At 34.0% G+C, this 24,175-nt stretch overlaps 3 protein-coding genes across 3 annotated transcripts; 1 reads left to right on the forward strand and 2 right to left on the reverse strand.

The window, feature by feature from the left end:
* Positions 1-7,706: 7,706 nt before the first annotated feature.
* On the forward strand, positions 7,707-10,021 carry LOC130646966 (uncharacterized). The gene is made up of 2 exons (XM_057452651.1): positions 7,707-8,074; positions 8,863-10,021. Exon 2 carries the CDS (start codon positions 8,868-8,870, stop codon positions 9,558-9,560), a length of 693 nt encoding a protein of 230 aa, XP_057308634.1. The 5' UTR covers positions 7,707-8,074; positions 8,863-8,867; the 3' UTR covers positions 9,561-10,021.
* Positions 10,022-12,978: 2,957 nt separating this feature from the next.
* LOC130646967 (acidic phospholipase A2 PA4-like) lies at positions 12,979-17,196 on the reverse strand. The gene is made up of 6 exons (XM_057452652.1): positions 17,098-17,196; positions 16,624-16,784; positions 15,687-15,743; positions 15,218-15,326; positions 14,895-14,997; positions 12,979-13,219 (listed from the first exon to the last, which is right to left on the reverse strand). Exons 1-6 carry the CDS (start codon positions 17,106-17,108, stop codon positions 13,019-13,021), a joined length of 642 nt encoding a protein of 213 aa, XP_057308635.1. The 5' UTR covers positions 17,109-17,196; the 3' UTR covers positions 12,979-13,018.
* A 3,915-nt stretch (positions 17,197-21,111) lies between these two features.
* On the reverse strand, positions 21,112-22,838 carry LOC130648017 (C-C chemokine receptor type 1-like). The gene is made up of 5 exons (XM_057454036.1): positions 22,793-22,838; positions 22,677-22,713; positions 22,465-22,531; positions 21,318-22,391; positions 21,112-21,243 (listed from the first exon to the last, which is right to left on the reverse strand). The coding sequence occupies exons 1-5, from the start codon at positions 22,836-22,838 to the stop codon at positions 21,112-21,114; spliced, it is 1,356 nt and encodes a 451-aa protein (XP_057310019.1).
* Positions 22,839-24,175: the final 1,337 nt, after the last annotated feature.

Below are 24,175 nucleotides of genomic sequence, written 5' to 3' on the forward strand. Positions count from 1 at the left end.
TTATGTACAATAAACTTGTATATTTCTATGCAAAATTTTAAAGAATATAGCTAGTTAGGTTGTTCAAAAGGTTTGAAGTTTATTTTATTAGAAAGTTTGAGTTAAAAGCAAGGTATATACATGTATCAAATAAATCATAGGAATTTAGTATATGTATGGAACTTTTCTATTATATTTTTGTCCTCAGTGATCATAAACTCTGCCACCGGCATTAGCTCGAATTTCGTGTAAATCACTAAAGTCAAAAATCAACAGCCGTTTCGTACCCCTACGCTAAATCAAGCTACCAAACAAGCTGTTGATTGTTGACTTTTAGTGACTTACACGAAGGTTAAGCTTATGGAGAGTCTATGAGCTGTGAGGACAGAAACAACATCTTAAATCATTTTCGATTTTATATCGGACACCCTATTATAACTGAAAATGACAGAGAAGCCTTACAAATATTCAATATCTATGTTTTATTGTAAGCAGTCACCTTACTTTTAAATAAAGTTTTTTTTTTGAAAAAGAATCTTTAAACGTTTTTAACTTTTAACTTTTAACTTTTTTAGGTAGCTATTTTCTTCTAAATCCTGCGCAAAATCATACCAAAATATTGCATATAAAGAGTTAAGGTAACTACAATAATTTTACAATATTTAAAAAGGTATTGATTACTTTCTTAAGGGCTTTTTAGTGCAGCATTTATACGAAGTACAGTCCCCCGTACCTAAAAACCTCTAATTTAGTGCGCCCTCTAATTAGTGGGGATGGCATATTTTTCAAAAATTGAACAATTTTTCCCCTCTGTGTATTAATGCGGATGAGTTTTAAGGAATTTTCTATTCTCCTCTAATTTAGTGCGGTAATGGTCAAAATTCCCTCTAATTATAATGCGGATTAAAAAAATGAAATTAAAAAATTTTCGTTCAGTTACCCGTTGTTTTTTTATCATACTAACATCATTACATAATAAAGCTACAAAATAAAAGGATCGTCCTCGTTATCATCGCCTTCTAAATGTTTGCTGGTATTTTCCATACAACTTTTGTAAAATTTACCGTTGCAGACCTTTGATGTGCCGCTGGTTGTGATCCCACTGACATCAAAGGACCGCTTTACCATATTCACGTCGGATGAAATGACGTTGTAAGCTTTCTCAATCCAATCTACCATGTCTTGGCGGCTGGGTGGAATAATCGTTCCGTGATACCCAAGTGCATATCAAAATTACCTTGCTTTTTTTTCAAAAACGGTGATAATCTAATTGTGAAAGAAAGTGGGCCGAGAAGATAAGCTGACCTAAAACAAGGTGGATTGGAATTGCCAGCGGTATTTCACTTTACAACGTCAAACCAAAACCTTCTTTGTCAAGTGGAAGAAAAGACATTAGGGGAGATAAATAATTTCGAGGAGAATCGGACTAGGTTCAAAGAAGCTAAAAAGAAGAAAGAAAAAAGTTTTTTAAAAAAAATGAATAAAAAGTTGAAGTATTATTTTCACCTCTAATTTAATGCGGTTGTAATCTAGTTTTCCTCTTATTATTAGTGCGGTTTTGAAATGCTAAAACAAATAGAATTTATTCCCTCTAATTATTAGTGCAGCATGGCCAAAATAATTGTTTTTTCTGCCACACTAAATTAGAGGTTATACGGTAGTGTCTGTGTTTTCACATCAAAACTTTTGATTTTACTGTTATGTATTATATTTTGCAGATCATAGCTTATTTTACCCCTAAAAGAGAATACGAAAGGTGATGTATCTGTTTTTAGAAAATATCATTGCGAATCATAAAAAAAATGTTATTAGGAATGTGCGAGAATGGAAGGAGATCATACGAGCCGTTTTGTAGCCCCTTTAAAAATGGCATTTGCAAGTATTTTAAACCATAGCAGCTTTTCTTCGTTCTTTATATTCTTACAGTTAACGCATTTCGAACCGTTGTAGACCTTTAACCATTCTCGTCCCCAGAGCTCTTTGAGACTACTTTTGAGGTTTATCTCAAAGAGCTCTGGGGTCGAGAAACCATTTCCATGAATAATGACAGCATGAGTTCTGCAAACTGGTAGATAAAAATTCTAACTCATTCTTGTATGAAATTAAATTACTCCAGAGCAAACTCCCGATAAACTACCCGCGTATGACAGAACGCTTGTTGTGTTGAAATTCACAAATGTTGATAAATTTAATGAATTTTGTTAATATTATTACTTATCCTTATTTAAGCGGAGTTGTTAAAGTGGTAGCGCATTCGGCTTGTATTCATAAAGTTCCAGGCTCGAGTCACCATTCCGTCCCACTCTTTAAATGTAGTTTTGTCAGCTTTTATTGGGTGCCATCAACTAACTAATCTACAATACGCATTTCTATTTTCTACATTTATGCTAAGATTAAATGAAGTCGACGTTTCTGCATGTTTTTTCCATGCTTCTGCATTAGATTCTGTACACATGTAGAAGTAAAGAAGAAGCTTTGACACTAGAATGCTTTTAGTGTGAACGTCAGCCGGTATTTTTTAGATCCGCGCCAAATTTTAGGCGTTTAACATACAGATAGTGATCAACGCCAGTTAAAGGGGCTACGAACCGTTAAAATTCTCACTTTCCGTATATCCCGCGCACATATTAAAAATTCGGCAGACGCGTTTTGCGCAATAAACAGAGCAGCGCACTTTGCTCGCTGGTTCAATATTTTTTTTGAAAAGTATATTACAAAGAAATATTTCAGCGAGACTTATTCTGGATGAAAACATGACCAAGGTTGGAGAAGATAAAAAGTCTAGATATATCTATATGTCCGAGTCTGTAAATTACATACATGCCGGAAATATAGCAAGTTTGTTTTTTGCCGCCATCAGCTCGAATTCCGTGTAAGCCACTAAAGTCGAAAACAAACAGCCGTTCCGTAGCCCCTTTAACCTTATGTCACACGGAAATTCTTCTTTCGTAACTTAAACTTTCAACTAACAACATAAAAAATTCTAAAAGTTAAAGCACACCTTAAAAACCAAAAAATAGAGGGGGAGGGGGAGGTTGATAATGTTTACTGCAGTTTTTACGACAGTTTTTTTTACAAAATACTCAAATATTCATTCGGATGGTCGTGAAAAGTCATGCTGAACGAGATCATTTGATGTATTGATAAATCTACTAAATAATATGCGTGGTTTAAAAACGTGGTTAAAAATCTAAACATCTGCTACTTTTTTCCTGTTAGGTCAAGTTGATAAAAAGGCTTTCGTCATATAAATTTGTTGATAGGTATACCAGCGTGGTTTTACACAGATAGAACCCATCTCTCTACTCCATTATTTACTGCGTGTAAGTACAATTTTTACATTATGCTTTTATATTTTTTTATATTTTTACTTACGGAGGCATGTTTGATATTCAGTTCTGTTTCTTTCATATGCTTCGTTCTTACCTCAACCTCAACGTCTATTATTCATTTCCTTCCTTAGGAGGTTAAACCAAACATCTACTATAGTGCTCCTAAGCTGCTGTTAGGGATAGCATGCCCTAGAAACGAGGTTGCTTTGCAAACAACATACGTAGAAGGAATAATGATCGATTCTCAGTTTCATGATACAAAAACATAGCCACAGAGGGTCTGATGGAAATGTTGATCGGTCATGCAAAGATGAACGGTGTGTGAAGATATTAAAATGAGAAAATAAAGAGCTATGATTACTGTAATTATTGATTTCCTATCAAAGTTCAATATTTTTTAAAAGCTATACTAGAGAGTGAATTTTTTAGTTCAAAGACTAAATTAGTCCAAAGATTAAATGCGCAATTCTTAAACACGACTCATAATACATTTAAAGCGGAGATTTGTGAGCTTAGTGAATAGTGTAAAGCGATACTAACAAAATTAGGCTATCTGAGTATGTGCTGTTTTGTTTGTCTTGATTATGCTTTAAGAAATTCGCTTCACCGTAAAGGGGTATTTACACGAAGCGAATTGGACGGCAAAATGTATGCAAGCGTGCGCAGTTTTGTTCGATATAATTTTGCTTCGAAAAATTCGCTTTGTCGTAAAATAGAAACACTTTTTACTTTTTAGCGACAAAATATTTTGCTGTAAACTTTTAACCAATCAGAACGTGAATTTCCCGTGAAAATCTAAAATACATTACGCAGCCAATTCGCCGTGATAAGCAGTGATAAGAACTAAAAGTACACGTGTTTATATAAAATTGCAACTTCCTTTCTCAAACCTCCTCCTTGCTTCTAGGAAGTAAATTAGTAAAATAGTTCGACTTAACGAATGTTCAAGTTAAACGAAGTCCCTTTTAAGTCGAATTTAGAATTTAGTCGCAGCTCGAGTTAAAGGAGACGGTAATTATAGAGGATTGAAGTTGATTGATCAGGTACTGAGAGTGATTGTAAGAGTGATTTGTAAGTTACTTAAAGAAAGAATTTATATAGATGAGATGCAATTTGATTTTGTTCTTGGCCGCCGAATTTAGAAAAAAAAAGAATTTCTACTTCTTTGCAGATTTAGAGACAGCTTTTGATAGAGTGCCACAAAAAGTTATTTTTGTTGCCTATAAGAAAATTAGGTGAGTATGGTTGGCTAGTTAAGATGGTACCATCTACAAAATTTCCTACGTTTTTATTTTCGGACAAATGTGCGTCCGAAAAATTTAATTGTCCGAATTCGTTTGTGTCCAATTTGTAATATCTAAATTTGCGATGTGTTTTTTTAATCTTTCTTTTCTTTCTAATAATGCTGTTACCAACCTTCTTGTAATGAGACCATTTCATGCCTTCATGGATTATTGTGCCCATAACAATAGATGAGTTGCGAATTTTTAAATAGTTCCGGATATGCGCGCGCATCCTTACAAGCAATAAAAGAAGGACCACATAAAAAAATTGACTATCTCCTTAAATTTATAGATTTAATGAATAAACGATCTAAAAAGAGTTGCAATCGGTTTTTCCTATCTATTATTTTTTCTTTTTAAGGTCAGCTTTTAATTATTTTAAAAACTAGGTTGCTTTTTTAACTTGATTTCTTCAATCGTTGTGGTCTGTTACTTGCCTTGTTGTGGTCTGTTACTTGCCTTGTTGGTCTGTTACAGGGTTCTGTACTTAAGTCGGTTGCGTTTAAAAAAGTATTTGAAAAGTTTGAGAAGTGGAAGAACTAGATAAGAAAGAGTTAAGTATGAATGCAGGGTCTAAAGTCACAATTAGTAGCTTGCATTGAAGCCTTGTTGTGGTCTGTTACTTGCCTTGTCATTTCTTGCCTTTGTGCATGTGTGCACATGTCCATTGTTTTATCAAAACAACTACCTCGCGCTGCAACTCATCTATTTGAGAAACTCTCAGCAGCTCATGATCAAGGGATTCGGTAAAGCCGATATATCGGGAGTAATTGATCACGTGCTCGAAACAGAAAACAGTTGAGATGGTGTCCGAAATGTCCGAATGTCTGAAAATTAAATGTCTGAAATTTTTAAGTCCGAATTTCTTAGAACTTAATATATGTATAGCAATTCTAGAAGTCGTGTGAAGATTGACGATGAATCAGGGTTCTGTACTTAAGTCGGTTGCGATTAAAAAAGTATTTGAAAAGTTTGAGAAGTGGAAGAACTAGATAAGAAAGAGTTAAGTATGAATGTAGCAAGGTCTGAAGTCGCAATTAGTAGCTTGCATTGAAGCCATGTTTGACTTTGTAGTTAGAAAGTGGTCTTGTGCAGTTAGCGAAAAAGAAGTTGGTAGTAACTCAATTTTTTGTTAGACTTGTAAGTATTGGGTACAAAAGGGGTGCAGTGGTATTAGAGGAAGGATAAGAGCTGACATTCAGTTTGTATGCAAGCGTTGCAAAGGTGAGATTATAGACAATGTCGCTTTAATGATGTACGGCAGTGGTAAAGGTAGCCGAGAACCTCTGTTATTTAGGAGATACGTCGGGTAGTGGAGGGGGTGTGTAAAGAAGTGTAATTTGCAGGACACGTTCTGCTTTGAAAGAAAGTTTAGAAAGTTACTTCCTTTGTTGACCAGCAGAGTTTTGTCACTTGAGTTGATTGTAGAGGCTAGTATAAGAAACTTTATGTTGTACAATCTTCAGAAATGGACTGTGAATCAGGCTGGTTTTGACCGTTTAAAAAGGAATGATATGAGACTAAGTCAGGTAGATGGGTAACATCAGTTTGAGAGGTAAAGAGAGAGAGCTCATATAAGCTAAAGTGCGGTCTAATTTGTATTATAAAGATGTTGTTCAGATAAAAAGATTAAGTTAGATTGGAAAGAGTGGAGGATAATTGCGTAAAAAAGTATAAGGACTTGATAGTTCACGTGACAAAGTCCATAGGTGGACCAAGAATGACTCGGCATGGGCTGATAAGGACAGATTTGTTGCAGAGGAATGTTAAGCCAACACAACTTAGATTAGATTTGGAGAAGAAAGCTAGCGCATTTAAGTGAGTTCGTCCACTGTCATACTTAATATAGGGTTGGTTTTACCTTAGTGCGGTGTCGTCTTAAATCCTTGTATATTAAATAAAACTTTCAAATGCATTTGAAGTATTCTCCAGGTTGACCAATATCACGTGACACTTTCAAGCCAATCACCGGTCAGTATTTTTGGAGGAAATTCAAAACTTTTAATACTGTTGAAAAACATGTCCTTTTTAGGCGATCAGCTAGTCACTTTTTTTTACTTGGTATACTCGGTATCAGACATTAAAAAGAAGATTCAAATACAATTTTGTTGGATTTCAACGCATTTTCCGGGAATAAAGATGTTTTAATTTTTAAAATTCAGGTTCCACCCATGTACACAGGGTTCTTTGAATTCTTGTAATGAGAGATAACAGCCGTCGCCGTCTTCTCTAATACAAAAAAGGCAAAAAAAACTGGGGAAGAGGGTGTGACAGGTTCCTTAAAATTTCGAAAAGTTTAAAATTTTTTAAATGGTTAAGATAACGCCCTTCTATATCTGCTTGGTTGTAGATAACGCCCTTCTATATCTATTTATTTTCAAAACGCGAGAAAATTATTACTAATTATTACCAAGAATGGCATAGTTACATTATCGAAAAAAGCATGGTTTAATCCCATGCAAAAAAATTCCCACTGCAAGATTTTTGCTCAATTTTATGCTACGATTGCATGTCATCGTTCGTTCAAAAACATCTTCTTAGGTTCGGATAGTAACAGCAGCTTTATTTCACCAACATTGTAAAGTGTTCATTACATTATTGTTTGTAAAAATAATATTTAATCTTAATAATGTTTACATGTAGGACTTCCCTTCTTTTTGTAAATAACTATTTGCTTGTTTTCAACCTCGTCCCCAGGGTATCTTGTATCTTTTTTTGACACCGGGACGCGAGGTTGGTTCATTTTTATCTAAGTTACATTTCTTTACAACATAATTTCAACTTTTACTTCTACATTTCTCATTCACACGTTAATGAATTCATTGATACAAAGTTTGTTTATTTCTTTAACTTCTTTTGAATGATGTTACCGTTTTACTTTTAAATTACGTATTTGTACAAGTTATAAAAACTTTCGAAAATATTTACATAAGGTTTTTGTAGTGAGTCCTTTTACTGTAAGCATACGTCGTAAGGACGCACAGTTTTTTATTTATTTATTTATTTATTTATTTATTTATTTATTTATTTATTTATTTATTTATTTATTTATTTATTTATTTATTTATTTATTTATTTATTTATTTATTTATTTATTTATTTATTTATTTATTTATTTATTTATTTATTTATTTATTTATTTATTTATTTATTTATTTATTTATTTATTTATTTATTCATGCCTGTTTGCTGGAATTAGTAGCAGGAATTCCTTCTATCAGTTTTATTGGCATTTAAAGCATCTGAGATTAAGAGTTTTCGTGCAGTGTTAAGGAAATCTTTTCTCTTTGCATCAACCTTCTACACGAAGCCAGCTTCAGTCTGAAGTGCGCTTAGTTCAGTTTTTCAACAACTGATGAACACAAATACAAAAAGTATTTGGAACAGGTGAACGAGTTATGGCGAAGAGAATACGCCGCCCCCAAAAGTATGATTCCACTCGATAATCCCACCATTCAATTAACATTATTCGCACCTAAGGTAATGTATTATCCCATTAATCCCAGAAACATTTATATTTGTTTACATAAGCTGTTGCACGGAATGTAATTAAAATGATCAATTTTAAAATCGATCTAATCAACATGGATTTAAAAAAAGAAAGACCTCATCATGGTTCGTGTGAAATTTGTTGTCATGGAATTTTAAAGCTTTTAAAAGCATTTGTTTTTATTTTGTGGAGTTTAATGTTGATTGTTCTGTTGTGAAAATATAAGAAACCTTGCTAGGAGTTTCATGTGTTTAGTAGAGTAAATGATTGAAGAAAAAAATAGTTTAAATTTTAACTCGTGGTTGGTAGTTATTATTTTGTTTTGGGCATTTAGCAAGACCTAGAGGATTCTAAATAGTTTTATTTCTAGGCTTGTAATGGAGAAACGGTTTGGTTTGAGTTTTTAATGTTTTTAGGCACACGAGGGGTTTTTTGTTTCTCCTTACTTTTACTGTGTAGTTAATTAATTTTTTTCTATGATGACTTTTTTTAAATGGAAAACCTACAAAAATTAAGCACGCTAGCATCTACAAGGTTTTGTCAAAAAACTGGTCTAGAAAGAAACACTTACCAATAAAACATAATTATAATCTTTTAAAGTTGATTTACAAGATCAACATGAGTTATTTAGATTCATATCTACTTTGAAATGCAACACAGTTTATTAATAAATAAATGAACTGGTTTGTGAATTGTATGCAGTTTGATATTGACTTATCAAGTTTAAACTAAATCTGTTTGACTGGCTTAAATCTTTAGTTGTGTTTACTCTGTCTAGAAACCATGACTTCAATCAACAGTGCCGTTTATTTAGCAGTATGTCTGGCCATGGTTATATTATTATGTGTGTTATACATGATATGGAAGTTAGGAATTTGTCGATGTGTGTGTGTATGCAATGGAACGATTATTGAATATCAAGAAAATTCGGAACGCGATGCTTCTCATGAAAAGTTGCAATCTCTCAAAGATGAAACAACTTACCTAATATCAACAAACTATTTCCAAAGCACCCCAGTTTATAATTCTTGCTGCGTATGTCTTACAGGGTCAGGAGGCATGGAACCAAGCTATGGTTTATATGTGCCAAAATCAAGGAGAGTCACATTTGGCCACGTTAATAGATCAACAATAAAAGAGAGAATTCTAGATAAAATAACATGTTTTCCAACATTTACAATAAACGATTCATGTCCCATATGCTTAGACGTCTTTGCTCGAGATACGAACATTATTTTGTTAAAATGTAGCCATGGTTACCACGAAAGTTGTATACTTGGATGGTTAAAACTTCATGATAAAACTACATTCCATACTTCGTGTCCACTGTGCAAAGAAGAAATGACAGTAGACAGTTTATCGGTGACAAATATAAACACACCTGACCCTGCGCAAGGGTTTGGTCACACATCCCCTGTTTATGGTTCAGTAGCATTTCATGGTAGACATTTGGCTGTACATATTCCACTGCCATAAGAATTTAGGTCTTTACTTTAACAAATTTCGGACCGAGGGGAAACTACACCCTTCTCCCTCCTATCTCTTTGTAATAACTTCCAAAGAATATTGTTTAGAGAGTTAAAATTTAGTGATTCGTTTCGAGATAAACAAATTGTTTTGACGCAACGTATGGCATGGTAACTCGTTGGTTAACAAATGATAAGTGGAAAAATGAGATTAGAAATCTTTTTCTTCTTAAAGATTTTTTTATTAAGTGTTCGCCGCCACCGCAATCTGGACTGAATGGTGCCTTCGAGTTATTTTAACCCAGTTTCACTCCAATGGATAACAAGCAAAACAGGATAGCTAGTTGTACTGAAAAAACATGGAGATACTTATATACTAAGAAAATTGAATTGTGGAAACTTGAACATTTGATTGTAATTATTTTTTCGTAGATTTTATGTTTTATCTTTTACTTCATGCTTATTAATCCACCTATGTTGTTCTTCTTTCCATTAGTTAGCCTTCAAACGTCAAGAGATGATACTTTAGAAAGATAAATACTTCTTTTCAATAAATCCAAATATTGGTGTGTCGCGTGCGTATGATCGTGAGATGAAGAACTACATAATATTTAAACACGTATTCCTCTTTATATTTACAAAATGAGCAAGTGATACGTCTCGCTTTGCCACACAACACGTAAAAGTACAACAAATATAACTGAACAACACAGACAAAAATAGAGTTACTTATTTTTGTGGCTAATCCTACCCAAATTTAATCATCGAGACGTTTTTATTACGGTGGCTGACAACTGTCGCGTGAAAAAAAATTAACGTCAAAAAAACGTCAAGGCGATAAAAAAGTCCTGCAAAAAAAATGGTCACGTCGATAGAAAGAGTCACGTGGAAATAAAAGGTCACGTGACAGTTATCGGCCACCTGGTTATATTTAGCACTTTATAGTCCCAATCCTCTTTTCAACAGGTCCAACACTCTTTGTAAAATTATTGTCGATGCTACATTGGTTATTTCCATGTATGTTGGTTACCAGTTGGTTACAAAAAACAATATATACATACGAGAAATAAAATACAAACAAATCTTGATCGACTGAAATGACGTCTTTTCTGCTCCTAATGACGACACTTTGTTGTTTTTTTACGCCGATTTTTAAAAACAGTATTTCACAGAAAAAAGAAACTCTCTTACTGATATTACGTTTTTTTTTACTCCTAATGACGTCATTAATATTTTTTAGTCCACATAGGATGAGGAATAAGGACCATAACTTGAGAAATTGAAGTGGGTAAAATTGATTTTTTATGGACTTTGCGTTGCCATGTTAATTTTTTACCTGGAATGAATTTACACTAGGTAATTTTTCAACTATACCATGTGTCCAACCTCCATCCCAGCACCTGTTGTCTCTTTTTGCATATCAGGCGGCGAGACGAACGGGCCTGGTGGAGGCTGGTCACATAATTGGGTGAAAAGACTCGACCAATCACGTCTCAGAATAGAATCGGTCTCCTTTTGGGCCTTTTTCGTCAAACCTATCAATAAGCGCAGCGCCGATGAAAGACAAAAAACTTTGGAAACGAGATTGCCATGTGTCATCCCTTAAAGCGTAAGTTTTTTGGGAGAATTTCATTTTTTTCTTACTGAACATAAAGTTTATTTTAAAGAGGAACACATCAATACACTGAAAATTACACATTTCAAACAGGAGACATCAAGCGTCGAATGATAACATTGAACATTTAACAGTTGAAATTACAATTCTTAGAATTTTCAGCGACTGCCGCCATAGCAACCGCATCAATGTCAATCTCACTAATAGAAACGGCTTCCTTATGATGTTATGATTGTGAGTCACGCAAATAGTATGATCGTATCAAATTGAAATTCAGTTCCGTTTGCACCCAAGTCTTAACAAATTAAAGTTGTTTGTCCCTTTTATCAGGTTTTATTTGCTGCAAGGCCATTGTTGAAAGTGGGTCGTCCTTTGCGTATACCACCGAAACGCTGTAAAGGTAGCTTGATAAAGATTGCAAATACAAATGTTATAACTTCGTCTTTTGTCATCTTTAATTCTCTTTTGCGCTTTTAAAAGACCCTATTGAAGGTGTTTGGGGTAAATAGAATAATATTAAGTCCCCAACCAACAGCATTTGAAGATTAACTACAAATTTTTTGCAAGTTAAAATTTGATACCTAATATCTTATTTGAGATCTTATTTGACACTAATATATATATCTGTCAATCTATTGTTATTGTTATAAAAAATGTGGTTTATTCACTTTCAACCTGTCAAAACACAGTACTATTTTTTTGATTTGTTTGTTTTTGTGAACAAACACTAAATGACATTTTTTTATGGTTATGTATCTTGTCAATAAAAAAGTCAGTCTAAAAAATTGTCGCCTCAAAAATCGCGAAATAATCACTAGCAAGAATTGTTTCCACGTTTTGTTTATAACTAATCGATTGGATAGATTGGATCATACGTTCATAAGGTAGAATTGTACACACTCTTCCTGGGTGTTGTATTCATCATACACACTCTTCCTGGGTGTTGTATTCATCATACACACTCTTCCTGGGTGTTATATTCATCATACACACTCTTCCTGGGTGTTATATTCATCATACACACTCTTCCTGGGTGTTATATTCATCATATCACGAAAGTAACTAAACGCTGAATTATTATACTCCTAAATTAGGACCACGAAGCCTCTCTCTTAGAATAAAAGATATCGATATTTTACAACAAGAAGTTTGAGAGAGGTTAAAAGGAAAAGAAAATTCCGAGGAACTCATCTAATCCTCTCTTTCCAATATTGAAAAATGCATATTTAATAAAACATATACTTTGTTTACCTATGCTAAGAATGGATCAGTTTTTTAGTAGTAGGCACATAGAAATGCCACCCTAGTCCCCAGAATGCAGATCATATTAAAGGTCAAATACCCTGGAAATTCATTTGTAGCAATTTCGCATTTCTATGAAACAAAAAGAACATAATGGATTTCCAAGTAGAAATCTTTAAAGCAAAAAATCAAATTAAATTATTTTTTTTTTGCTCCTGTTTGCGATATTTTAAGTGCTGTTAACAATCTTGGTCCAAGTTAATATGACCGGAATAAGTTATTGTGAAATCATTCGTTAGCCCGTAGCAAAATCGATACTTTTATCTTCTTCCGGCGTAAACGTAACATCCATTTAGCATCTATTTTCTTTTTGTTATTACTATTAAGAACCAAATAATCCTCCCCCTCCCCTCCCCCTCTTTCTCCGATTGTTAGTTTTAAATCTGTTTTTCTACTTCCCCTCCCCCCCCCCCCCCCCTCACCTTTCGCTCATTCCAGTGCTACCTCATCTACTAGATCTTTTTCTAAAGGTACTTATCTGAAACGAAACAAGTTATAAAAAACAAAGACATCTAATAGCAGTTCTAATAATCTGAAATAGCTACAACGTTTTAGAAAGGGTTTGGTGCAACCAGTTTAGCCTTTTCCTCTTCTGCATCCGATATATCATCAGCATCATTTGTAATTGGCTGTGGTTTTTCATCGAATTTCAAACATTTCATTTTCAGAAGGTTAAAGAAAAGTTTGCCAACCAACTGGGATGAACCATGTTCTAAGCGAGTTTTAATGTGATACCATTTTCCTTTGGGTACCTAAATAGGTATCTATATATTAATACGCGAGTTGTGTCCGTCTGCGCCCGCCAAAATGGATGTTTATTTTCCTTTGATGTCGCCGGAAAGTTATGTCTAATTTGTTAGTCTTTCTGACGTAACGGCGCGACGTCAATATCACTATTTTAACGTCAATCTTATATTAAATTAACGAAACCGTACAGTGCACTTAAAACTTTGAGGCCAAATAACTTAGAAGCGAGATGGTGACGTCAGTCTTTTTTCACCGCGTTGATAACTAGGGACCACCTGGGAACAATTTGGATAAGTTTCCCAAACCTGGGTCTCCGAATCCGTTTCGGAATGGATGGGTTAATGACGTTATCAAATAACCTTAAAACCCAAATATCTCTGCAACCGTTTGTCCATAGTACGTCATCCTATACGTATTCATGATCAGCGTTTTAAGTTTCTTAAAAAAAATTGTGTTTTAGCTGGTATTTGTAGGCGTTCGTCAAAACATATGATCCTATACATTAATTGACCAGCGTTTGAACCTGTACATACTACGGACAAAGAATAAACAAATTTCGCAATTTTTTTTTATTTGCACTGCACTGCTGACGTCAGCAAAACGTCTAAAACAAAATATTTTTTCATTGTCCTTCTGCATAAGTAAAACTTGCAAGGGAATAAACGGATTTTTTTTTTTGGTAAGCATTGCATTTAAAAAAATTTATCAAAACGTTTGAAAATATGCGTGAAGCTGGGATATTAGGATATCTTTACAACCTAGAGCATATCTGACCCCCAAACCTCGTCCCCGATTGCTAACCCCCTTGGTTCGCTGAAGGGTCATTCCGCGTCAAATGAATCAAAATCAGGAGTGTTTCTATGTCGACCAGATTATCTTGATTTTTTTTACCGCAAGTTTATGTCAATAAGATATGAAAGTTATACCACTTTCTAGCCGCAGTGGTTCGTAGGATATAATTTGTATATATTCAAAACTGTAGTATTCCAACCATATTTTTTCAATTGATATCTTTTTGTGTCAACTGATAGTCATAATGGTGCCTCAAAACTCTAAACACATATTTTGCAAAAAGTCATTTCATTGAAATTTTTAAGACACAATTTCGGATTAATTTCGGGGTTTTTTCAGAGATAGAGTAGATTGCAACATATAATATAGAAAGTTTTAAGAAAATCTGAATTGGTCATCATGAATGCATTGATTCATTTGGCATGGAATGACCTAAATAGAAATTTTATTCAAAGTGGCTGAGGTACTGAAATGACATCTTTGTTTTACCTTTATGGGAATCCGTTTTATCCCTTAGAAGATGGGTCATGGAAATATCTGGGAAAGAACTTACCCACAATTAGACCCAACCTCATCCTCAGACCACTTGTATCTTCTCTGACAGCATCACAGTCCCAATGTCAGAAAAGATACAAGACGCCCTAGAGACTGGATTGTCGTGATAATTGCACCTCGTCTTAAAAAGAGGATAATTAGGCTATCTAACGGTGATAAGCATAGACCAACTAGATCTTTTCATCAGCCAATAATCGTTGCTCAAACTTAAAAAAATGACAGTTCTAGCGACCTTAAATCAAACCCGCTCACTGTCAGGCAGAATATGAACGTTACATGAAGCAGCACTGCGTCAGCTTAAAATGTTTGTTATCATTTAATATATTTACTTACAGCTTTCAAACAGCTTTTGAATTCATCATCGCATGCACAGTCGCTTGCTGTGTATTTACCGGTGTTTTTTGTACCATAACCCAACGCTTGTGACTTTAGATTCCTTTTAAATGAAAAAAAAAATACAGAAAAATACAAAATATATAAATACAATAAGTCCCGAGAAAACTATTTTTATTTTTAGTCAACTTGACTACCTTATTTTTAGATTAAAGGTTCCTCCCACTGCTTCGTATTTATAACTCGAAGCCACAGAATTTCTTACCATAAAAGAAAAATTTGTCAATAAGGAATCAGTTAGAGAGAGAATAATACACTACTACCTTGGACACTTGTCATGAGTTCTGCAACACCTATCAAGATTTTTGAAACTTCCCAAATCTTCATCGCTGTCTGAATTTGCAATATGTCCATTTCCACACCAATGAGTACCTGCGTTTGAAATAGAAAAAAACGTTTCTCATTAGAGACCGGCGACACATAATTTTCATCACGCTTCACAGGGTCATTGGTCAAAAAAAAGGCAAAACTTAAAAATTGTGTTAGTCAGATGAAATATACAATCTTTTAGCATAAAAAAAGTCTCGGAAGTGCAACAAACCGGCAAAAAAACTTTGGTATTTCCTATTTTTGTTTAATTTCTCGATAAAACAGGGGTAGTTTTTATTGCATCATGGGCCTACCTAGACTACTGAGGAACGATCACGCAATGAATCGTCAAATATGTGATATGAAATCCGATGGGAGATAAAGAAGGTAAGTTTGTAATTTTATACAAAGCCAAAATATTACCTGGGAATATTTTCCAACCGAATGCTCTGACATCAGTAGTATTTGCATCACCGTCAACTGAAAAAAAGAAAGGTTGGTAAGAGTGAAAAATGAAATCAGGGAAAAGTGTGTTGTTTGTTAAGTTACCATGGTAACTGAAGCGCCATGGTAACTTAACAAACAACACATTTTCCCCTGGTTCAATATTGTTCCGAAGCTTTAATTCTACTAGCTTATTAAGTTTTTCGAAGAATTTAAAAATTATGTTTATTTTCCTAAAAATTGTGACACATTCAGCAAAATAAATTCAGGAAAATGGAATAGAGTGAACTGGACAATTTTTAAAAACATTACTGAGAAGCTACAACTTCCACATCTGTTATAACAATGTTTTAGGTAAGAAATGGAGATTTTGAGATCTGTGCTTCATTTCAGAGAGGGTACAAATGGTATAAAGAATGAGTATTGTAAAGCCAAGGAAATTTGATTTTTTTTTTTGCGTGACAACGTTGACATTTATTTTAGCTTGTTTTTTTGCAACACAAATCAGCACGTTTTTCGTTTTATCATTATTTGCATCTGCATTAGTTAAAAACAAAAAATAAAAATATGTGAAAATGTAGATATAAAAATTAATAAAAAGTAAAGAATTTAAGCCTTTATTTTAAGATATAATTCTTGCACATTTAACCATTTTAAATATTAGTGTTTTTCGGAAAATAAAAAAAACCCATTTTGGTTTTCTACGGGCGCAAAATGGATAATTAAATTTTTTATATGTAATGCGAATTTCGATTATAATAACTTCAAATTCTGGCAATCCTGTGGATTCTTTAGAAAATAGTCTTTAAGTTTCCTAGTTTTGGGTAAGTTTATTTTTTAATCTGAGACCCTCGACATTATTTAGGGAAAAAAACAGGTACTGTAATGATATTAAAACTTGCAAATATTAACATACGCAAAGCTCCCAGTATTTTGTCATTTTTAAGCATCTTTAACACCGCAATATCTTCAGGGGACAGTTGCATATCAGGAAATTCTCTGGTGTCTGCATCTTCGTGATTGAAAACTCTGGCTTGACAAAGTTGTGCTGTAACTGCCAGAATGACAATAAAGTAGCTAAGATCAAATTTGAAGAAAATAAGAATTCCTTAGCTTTTAATGCTGCAAAAATTTTTTAAATTTAGCCTGCATTTACAATTAAAATATGTTGGCCTTCTTATCTCAAGAATTGATCTTTAAAAATTTATTTTGTTTACAAAGCAGTTAGCTAGATTTTAAGTAAACGATATACAATTTTACTCTGACTTTAATTAAATTCAATATTCACTCACTATTTAAAAAATAAAACTGAAATTATTTTAAGCAAATAATGCATGCTTTAGTATGAAATTTTTAGAAGATTGGTAGTTAAAATAGTGATATAACTTACCTGAAATCCATGATGAAGAAAATCAACAAGTGAAATTTATTGACAATTTTGCAATTTTATATCACTCAGTTAATACAAAATAACTCATGCAGAGACACAAAAACACACAAATGAAAAACTTATTTCACGATTATGTAAAGTAACTCATGCAGAGAAACAATTTGATTCTGATTTATAATAAAGTTGTTCAAGATTTTGGTTTATAGTTTGTACCTGTTGTTCTTCACGACACCGTGAAATCAATTAATTTGATTGTTTTTATACATTTTTTAGATTTCACAATGTAAGAGCCTGATTATATGAGGCTAGTTGGCTTGGTGTTGGCTCGCTACATGCTCAGTATGATAAAATTAAACAGCTCGGCATAATGGTAGGTCACTAGTAAAAATATTTGACATTATAGCTTGATTCTCACTATTTATTTATTTTGATCATGCTGAAGGAGACTGAAATTAACAAAAACAAATTTGCAGCAAAATGCATTAGCTGTAGAGCATATTCAATTATTTTTTTCTTTACTCAGACTTAATGTTTTTCTGGTTCGATTTTATATAAAATATTTTTCAACATATATTCCCAAGGTAATACAACATTATCTGTTTCAAATTATTAGCTACAGTAAATTACTCTCGAACTTTTTCACCGACTTTGGTAAATTTCTTCTTTTAAACTTTCTCTATCTGGAACAATTTTTTCTTTGTTTGTTGTATTTCATTTTTTAACAGTATTAACCTTTTATGAAGGCTCGTTTTTAAAAAATATCCCAGTTCTCAGTCAACGCATAGTCAGCCTCCCGAAACTTGAGCCGCAATTGTTGGATGCGGGAAAGACCTTTTATTTCGTCCTCTTTTAAAAACAACAGGAGCACTTTTCATGAGAGAGCTAGACCTCATCATAGACATCATAGGCGTTATCTAGACCTCAGGAGTGATGACAGCCCTAATGAGGAGGTCCAAATGGGACTGTTTGTGCGATTGTGCAATTTTTAGTCCAAAATTACGCTTCGCGTAATTTTGTAAAAAGTTTTACAGCGAAAGTTTTATCCCCTAAATTACGAAAATCTCTCAAAGTAACGAATACCACAAACAGCAATCACAAAATTTGAAACAATAAGCGTATGAGGTCTTAAAAAGGGAAAAAACCTAAAGGTGAAGGAAATTTGAGGTTGTGTGTAAAATGAACTTCACGGCACAGCATGAAAATCAAAAATACGAAAATCAAATCCAACACGGATTAAAGATTATTCATTTTTAAAGTTTATCTCAAAGAGCTCTGCGGAGAAGAATAGAGATCTGCTTTTTTTAGATTCTTAGAGGATGTGTACATGAGAAGCGGTTTTGTAATAAAAATCACTTTGTATTTGCATGGGAAATATTTATTCCAGGACAATTTCGCCCCGTCCCAACTCAGGCGGGACATTTTTTTCCCATATAAACACAACGTCCCTGGACGAACACGATAACTTCTGCATATTTTAATTGAAATAAAAAAACCATCCCGATACACTTTTTTCAATAAAAAGGCGGGACTAAAATAATCCTGGTAATCGTTCCGTCCTGGCGATATTCTCTTCCCGTTAATCGATCTGTCCTGCCTCAAAAAACCCCAAATTTACATCTCAGCTTTTTTTATGTTTCCATCTGAGTTTAAGATCAATGACGACATATTGGAGATGGTGTAATGTTTTAAATAAACATTCTTATTTATGTTGATGTGAATTACTAGTTTTCACGTTTTATATATTTACAAAAAAATATCTAGGAAATTATTTCTTTTACTCAAAGCAGCTGTATTTCTTTATTATTTCATCATAACTTGTATAACATACTCCTTCTCGTGCTTTCTTGTTTACTGTCAGCAAATATGTGGCCCGATTTCACCACCAGATGCTTTGGAGACCAAGTTCGATCTTAAACCTCTAAGGTGATCATTTCCGAGGTAATATCAAAGAGCTCTGTGGTCGAGAATGACCATTTACATGAATAATGACACCTGAGTTCTGCAAACTGACCCCTTTATATTAAAATCAAATTTCCCCAAAGAAGACTCCCGGTAAACTGTCCGGTGTACCAGGTTCGAGTTCCCACTCTGCCGCACTTTATATGTAGTGTTGTCAGCTCATTTGGTGCCAGCTACTGACCGCTAACTAGATGAATACCCTGTTCGAACTGAAACCGCTACGGTTGTTTTTTTTCTCAGAACTTCTTTATATATTTCGGATAGCTAATAAAGACAAGCTATAATACGTTCGTGTTACCCATTTTTAAAAAAGTTCTTAAAGTACGAAAAAATAAAAAAGCATTGGAACATTTTTGGAATTATCTATAGCCTCTTCCAGTTTTTATTGGCACTGCTATCAACGAAAGTCCTGCGATAGGGTTTCTTGTGCGTTTAAAGCTCCTATTTGAGCTACGAAAGCGGTGCACCTTTTACCATGGCTAAAACTATTAGAAAGCGCAGCGCTGTTGAGAAGCAAACAGTCCTGGGGACGAGGTTGCGGTGCAAAATCAGCATTCGTGTAAATAGAGAACCGCCTAAGATATCAATCGTATTCTCGTGCTGAACGCTAAGCAGAAAGGCTCAACTTACCGGTTTGTATAGTCTTTAGTAAGACTCGACCAGGAGGGATTAAAACCAAGACCTTCCGCATTGGAAGCGAACGTTACAGCTTGTCCCTACCAAGTCTACCATGAAACTCCACCAATATAAACAAGATTATACTTTTAGCATAATCGTAAAACTCTGTTTCAGAGTTTTTAATCTCCTAGTATGTCAGGCAAAATGGTAACCGCAGTAGCGAGACACATGAAATGTGGTAAATAAAGGAAGGGCGAATCCGTGGATTTCCCCACAGGTCACCGACTAGTAACGTGAAAACAGTTAATGAAATTGAAAGTTCTTTAGAGACAATTAAAATGACGGCACGATATATATATATTTTAAACCACATCACTCCTCTCAATTGTACCTAACGTGTGGACAATGTCATAACTACCTAGTTGTTCTTCCATCTTTTTATCACTCTGTAACAAATTTGTATTTCTAGATGTTGTTTTTTATCGGATTATTTATTTTAGTAGCACTGTAATTACGTAGGCTGTCGTAATCTGCAAGAAAAGAAACAACCGATGATAGAGTGCATTGTGAAACAACTAGTTAGCAACATAGTCCCTCGTGTAAGTAATTAGCTTTTTGATACACTAAAAAGAAAAAAAAATGTTTGATAACTTAAGGCAATCTGCAGGGAAGTTGTGTTGTTCGTTATTTCGTCTTTTGCAGCAATCCGCTGAAATATATATCGACGATTGAGGTTAAAGAAAAAAAACACTGGATGGTTCATGTGCAATACTGCTGCTGGGCAGTCCAATATATCCTTTTCTAGAAAGAGGCAGAGCATTTGTCACGATAACCTAGACCTCAGGAGTTTTGACGGCCCTAATGAGGTGGTAATTTTGTCCGGATTTTTGCCCGGATTTTCGCCGGATTCTTGCCCGGTTTTTTCCATGACTTTAAGTTTGAGTTGACTTTACTTAAATCTATGTTGTAAGGAGATCTTAAATCCATGTTGTCAGCGAGTTGTAATCTGAGACTCTTTGTCACCTTGAAGATTGAAAAGCTATGTTATTCGTAACTTGGCAAACTGAAGATCTACTTTATACGTGTTTGCGATTGTAGTTCTTTGTTTTGCGTAGCCTTAAACGTTAGCGGTGGGAATACTACTACCGCTTTTTTTCTTACATTTTTGGAAATAAAAACACTCGTACACAATATATATACATAGGTATATTTATGCTTTTGTTACCCAATAAAGTCCATACTTTAAGGAAATTTTCCGCGGAATGGAACGGAAAAAATAAAAAAGCTTCGGATCATGCGTACTTAAAATGTTTACATAACGCAAACGAAAAATGTGCTTGTACGTTCCGAGCAAAGTAGAATCGAGCTCAATTTTTTCTTCGCGTTTGTGCGGAAATGACAGGTGGAAAATTAGTTAGCCAATCAGATTATTTTATTTCATGAATACTGCGCAAAGTGTGTATATATACTTTCTGTGCTTAAGGGGCGCAAAATTGTAAGGTGGAATATACCAGCAGAAAATTTTCTGTTTAGTTCTGTTCCTGCCTGTTCTGTTCCACGAAAAATTTTCTTGAAGTGGAAAATAGTCTTTAGCGAACAAATATTTCTTTAGTATACCGCGAAATGCGCTCACATATTCCTACGATGTTTTTACTACAAAAGCTATATAACAATGGGTTAATAACAACATGTATCGGATACGCAATATACGCCAGCAGTGTCAGGTAGAAGTATCTGTCTTGTTGCATCTTGTGTAAATGTAAATCGTACGACCATTCGTTTACACCAAAGTAAATACTCATGACATGTTTCGGTAACACCAGCACTATGAAAGCGACTACTACACAACAAATCATTTTGACACGTTGTTTGTTCTTTCTAATATATTCTAATCGTATTCTCATTGGATGAATTACATTTCGCATGGACGCTTTAAATACACGAAAGATTTTGAAATATAAAACTGACATGGTTGTTACTGGCAACACAAAGTAAACACAAAAAGAAAATAATTCATACGTTAAGGAGTCAAAAAGTTGGATACTCCAATGTAATCGACAAATATTAAATTCGTTTGTTTGATATTGCAAAAATAATGGTAACACGCAAATCATTCCGAAAAGAATGTTCAGTACTTCCAAAGCACAATGCGAATCAGTGGATGCGAATCGATATAAAGGTCGTACGATTCCATTATACCGTTCCACAGTGACTTGTAGAATAACTCCAATGGCAAGGTAGGAGCCTAGTATTTCAGATGTGCGCAGTACTTTACACATAGTGTTGCCATACAGCCATTCATGCGTCCAGAAGTTGGGTAAAACGTGTATAAACTGTATCAGTGCAAATATAAAATCGTAGCAAGCTAATCGTAAAATGATTTTTTTGTATGATTTTAAGCGTCCTTTCCTCCTTAAAATGTTTATTATTACAGCAGCGTTACCAAGTATCCCGAAACTGGATGCACAAATTGAAGAAATTTCTTTGGATGTTGATAAGTCATTTGTAAATATAACATAACTAGAATTTAAATATAACTCGAGTTCGCAAATTGAATCAAATATTTTATTTTCACTACCTATTCTGAACAACTTGCACGAGCAGAAGACCATAGAGATGTTAAAAAAGCGACACAAATCCTCCACACTTTCTATTAATATTGGTTGTGTATTGTTGTCCAAGTTCTTGTGATAGTAACCCGCAGAAATTGTGCTATTCTTTTCAACAATTGCATAGTTCGTTAAGCAGAAACATTGATGAGAACTCCATAAAACCAACAAGAAGACATACATTTTGACAGACATTCTTGCTATTTTCCTTCTCTAACATTTTTTGTCTGAACAAATCAAACACTGAACTAATCATTAACATACATAGCTATATTAGCAAAGTGTATTGTAAGAATTATGCTTTCAGGTGCATGATAACAAAAAAGATAAACATTGTAATTATTTCCTTTCTAAACCGAGATATTAGGAGTCGAAACTTTTGTTCCAAATTACATCACTATTTCTAGAAACTGTTGCACATTATTGGCAGCTGTAAATCAAAAAAAAAAAAAAAAAAAAAAAAAATGATTACCAAATCACTCTATTAAAAACACCTCTCTGCAACGTACGGAGCGGTGGTAGATCATATTCACTGTACACACTATCTCTTCTCATTTTAGGAATGAAGACTCGAAAATGAAAGAGAAATATTGCCAATTTTTTTTACACTTTGACGATGCGTATCATTGGTCATGTTTTCTTTCTCGTTTACCAACAAAACAACTTCAGCAAATAATGAAAAATACCATTAGCTGTGGAAGGTTTACTTTTGACGTTTCAATATATCTCTGCTAATATCTATACTTATCAGTCCAGGAGTTACCAACGAAATTCTTTATTATATTTCGTTAGGTTTGGTAGTCTTAATCATGACTTAAGTGTTAGGAGCAGTTCTAATGCACCAGCATGTTTAAAACAAGCTGCTAAAACGACTATAATTTTATGCTTACACGACCCCGGACTTAAATTATTGCAAAGGACAGCAAAATTTCAAAGCTCGTAACCACAATTGATGAATGCCGTGTCCATGTAAGTAGCTAACACGCTCTATGCGTTTGTCAAAGTTCAGTTGTTAATGTTCACAGCGGACTCAGGTTCTTTGTTTCTTTAATTAGATCAAAAATCTTAAAATGTACTAATTTGTACTTACGTCAGCACATTTGATTTTCACGATTTTTCAGACTTTTGCACGTTGTTTAAAATGCTGATTTTGCAGAAAGTGCAGTTAGCGAATTTTAACATTGTTACTCGGCCTACACTCCTGTCAAAGCTTTAGCAACTCACTGGCGAAGTGATACTATTTTACCATTCCGAGAATTAGCCAAAAGCTCTTTGCAAAAATGGAATATTTTTGCAAAGAGCTGTTTTGGGTTGTGATTTGTCCGTAATTGCAGCTTGATTAAAATTTAAGAAAAAATAGGAAGGCAATGCCGATAAATGTCTAGTGTATATATATCCAGAACACAGATCACGTTGATAACAGTGCTTGCTACGCTGAAATGCTTATCCTGCATAATCATTCATAAACAACATCATTAATGGACCTTCCTCAGCAAGTACACCCTTTTGTTTTTGCTCATGTTTCGGTTAATAAATTTTATTCGGCATCACGTATGTTGAATTATGGCAATACTTTAAACTACCTCAAATGATGCTTATTAGACGCAGAAGCAAATGTTAAAAACTGCTACTTTTTTTCGAAAGGTGGCACTAACCCCAACCCTAACCCTAACGGAGCAGCTAAAAAAGTGTAGCTGCTTCGTTTTAGACATAATATCTTCCTACAATGTACAAAAAGAGCTTGCTGGACATGAAAGCGACGTTGAAATTTTGTCACAGTTTTAGGCCATAATTGGCGAGATACGCAGTTTCACATCTTTTATACTGCCTTTAATTATTTCAGGGACAGTAATTAAGATTCCTGGGTTTTAGGTCTTGAAAATTTCAATTGA

The sequence above is a fragment of the Hydractinia symbiolongicarpus genome, chromosome 6 (genome assembly GCF_029227915.1).
Source record: "Hydractinia symbiolongicarpus strain clone_291-10 chromosome 6, HSymV2.1, whole genome shotgun sequence".
Taxonomy (NCBI): Eukaryota; Metazoa; Cnidaria; class Hydrozoa; order Anthoathecata; family Hydractiniidae; genus Hydractinia; species Hydractinia symbiolongicarpus.

Bases quoted from the DNA above. Each gene is read 5' to 3' on its own strand.
- LOC130646966 (XM_057452651.1), top strand. From the start codon at position 8,868: ATGACTTCAATCAACAGTGCCGTTTATTTAGCAGTATGTCTGGCCATG.
- LOC130648017 (XM_057454036.1), bottom strand. From the start codon at position 22,838: ATGAGAAGAGATAGTGTGTACAGTGAATATGATCTACCACCGCTCC. The intron at 22,532-22,676 runs GTAATTTGGAAC...GTTAATGATTAG, and splicing joins CAGTTTCTAGAAATAGTGAT to TTCAGTGTTTGATTTGTTCA. The intron at 21,244-21,317 runs GTAGGAATATGT...TTCCACTTCAAG, and splicing joins GCTTTTGTAGTAAAAACATC to AAAATTTTTCGTGGAACAGA.
- LOC130646967 (XM_057452652.1), bottom strand. The intron at 15,744-16,623 runs GTATGTTAATAT...TCTTTTTTTCAG, and splicing joins CAAAATACTGGGAGCTTTGC to TTGACGGTGATGCAAATACT. The intron at 13,220-14,894 runs GTAAGTAAATAT...ATACCTATTTAG, and splicing joins TCAAAAGCTGTTTGAAAGCT to GTACCCAAAGGAAAATGGTA.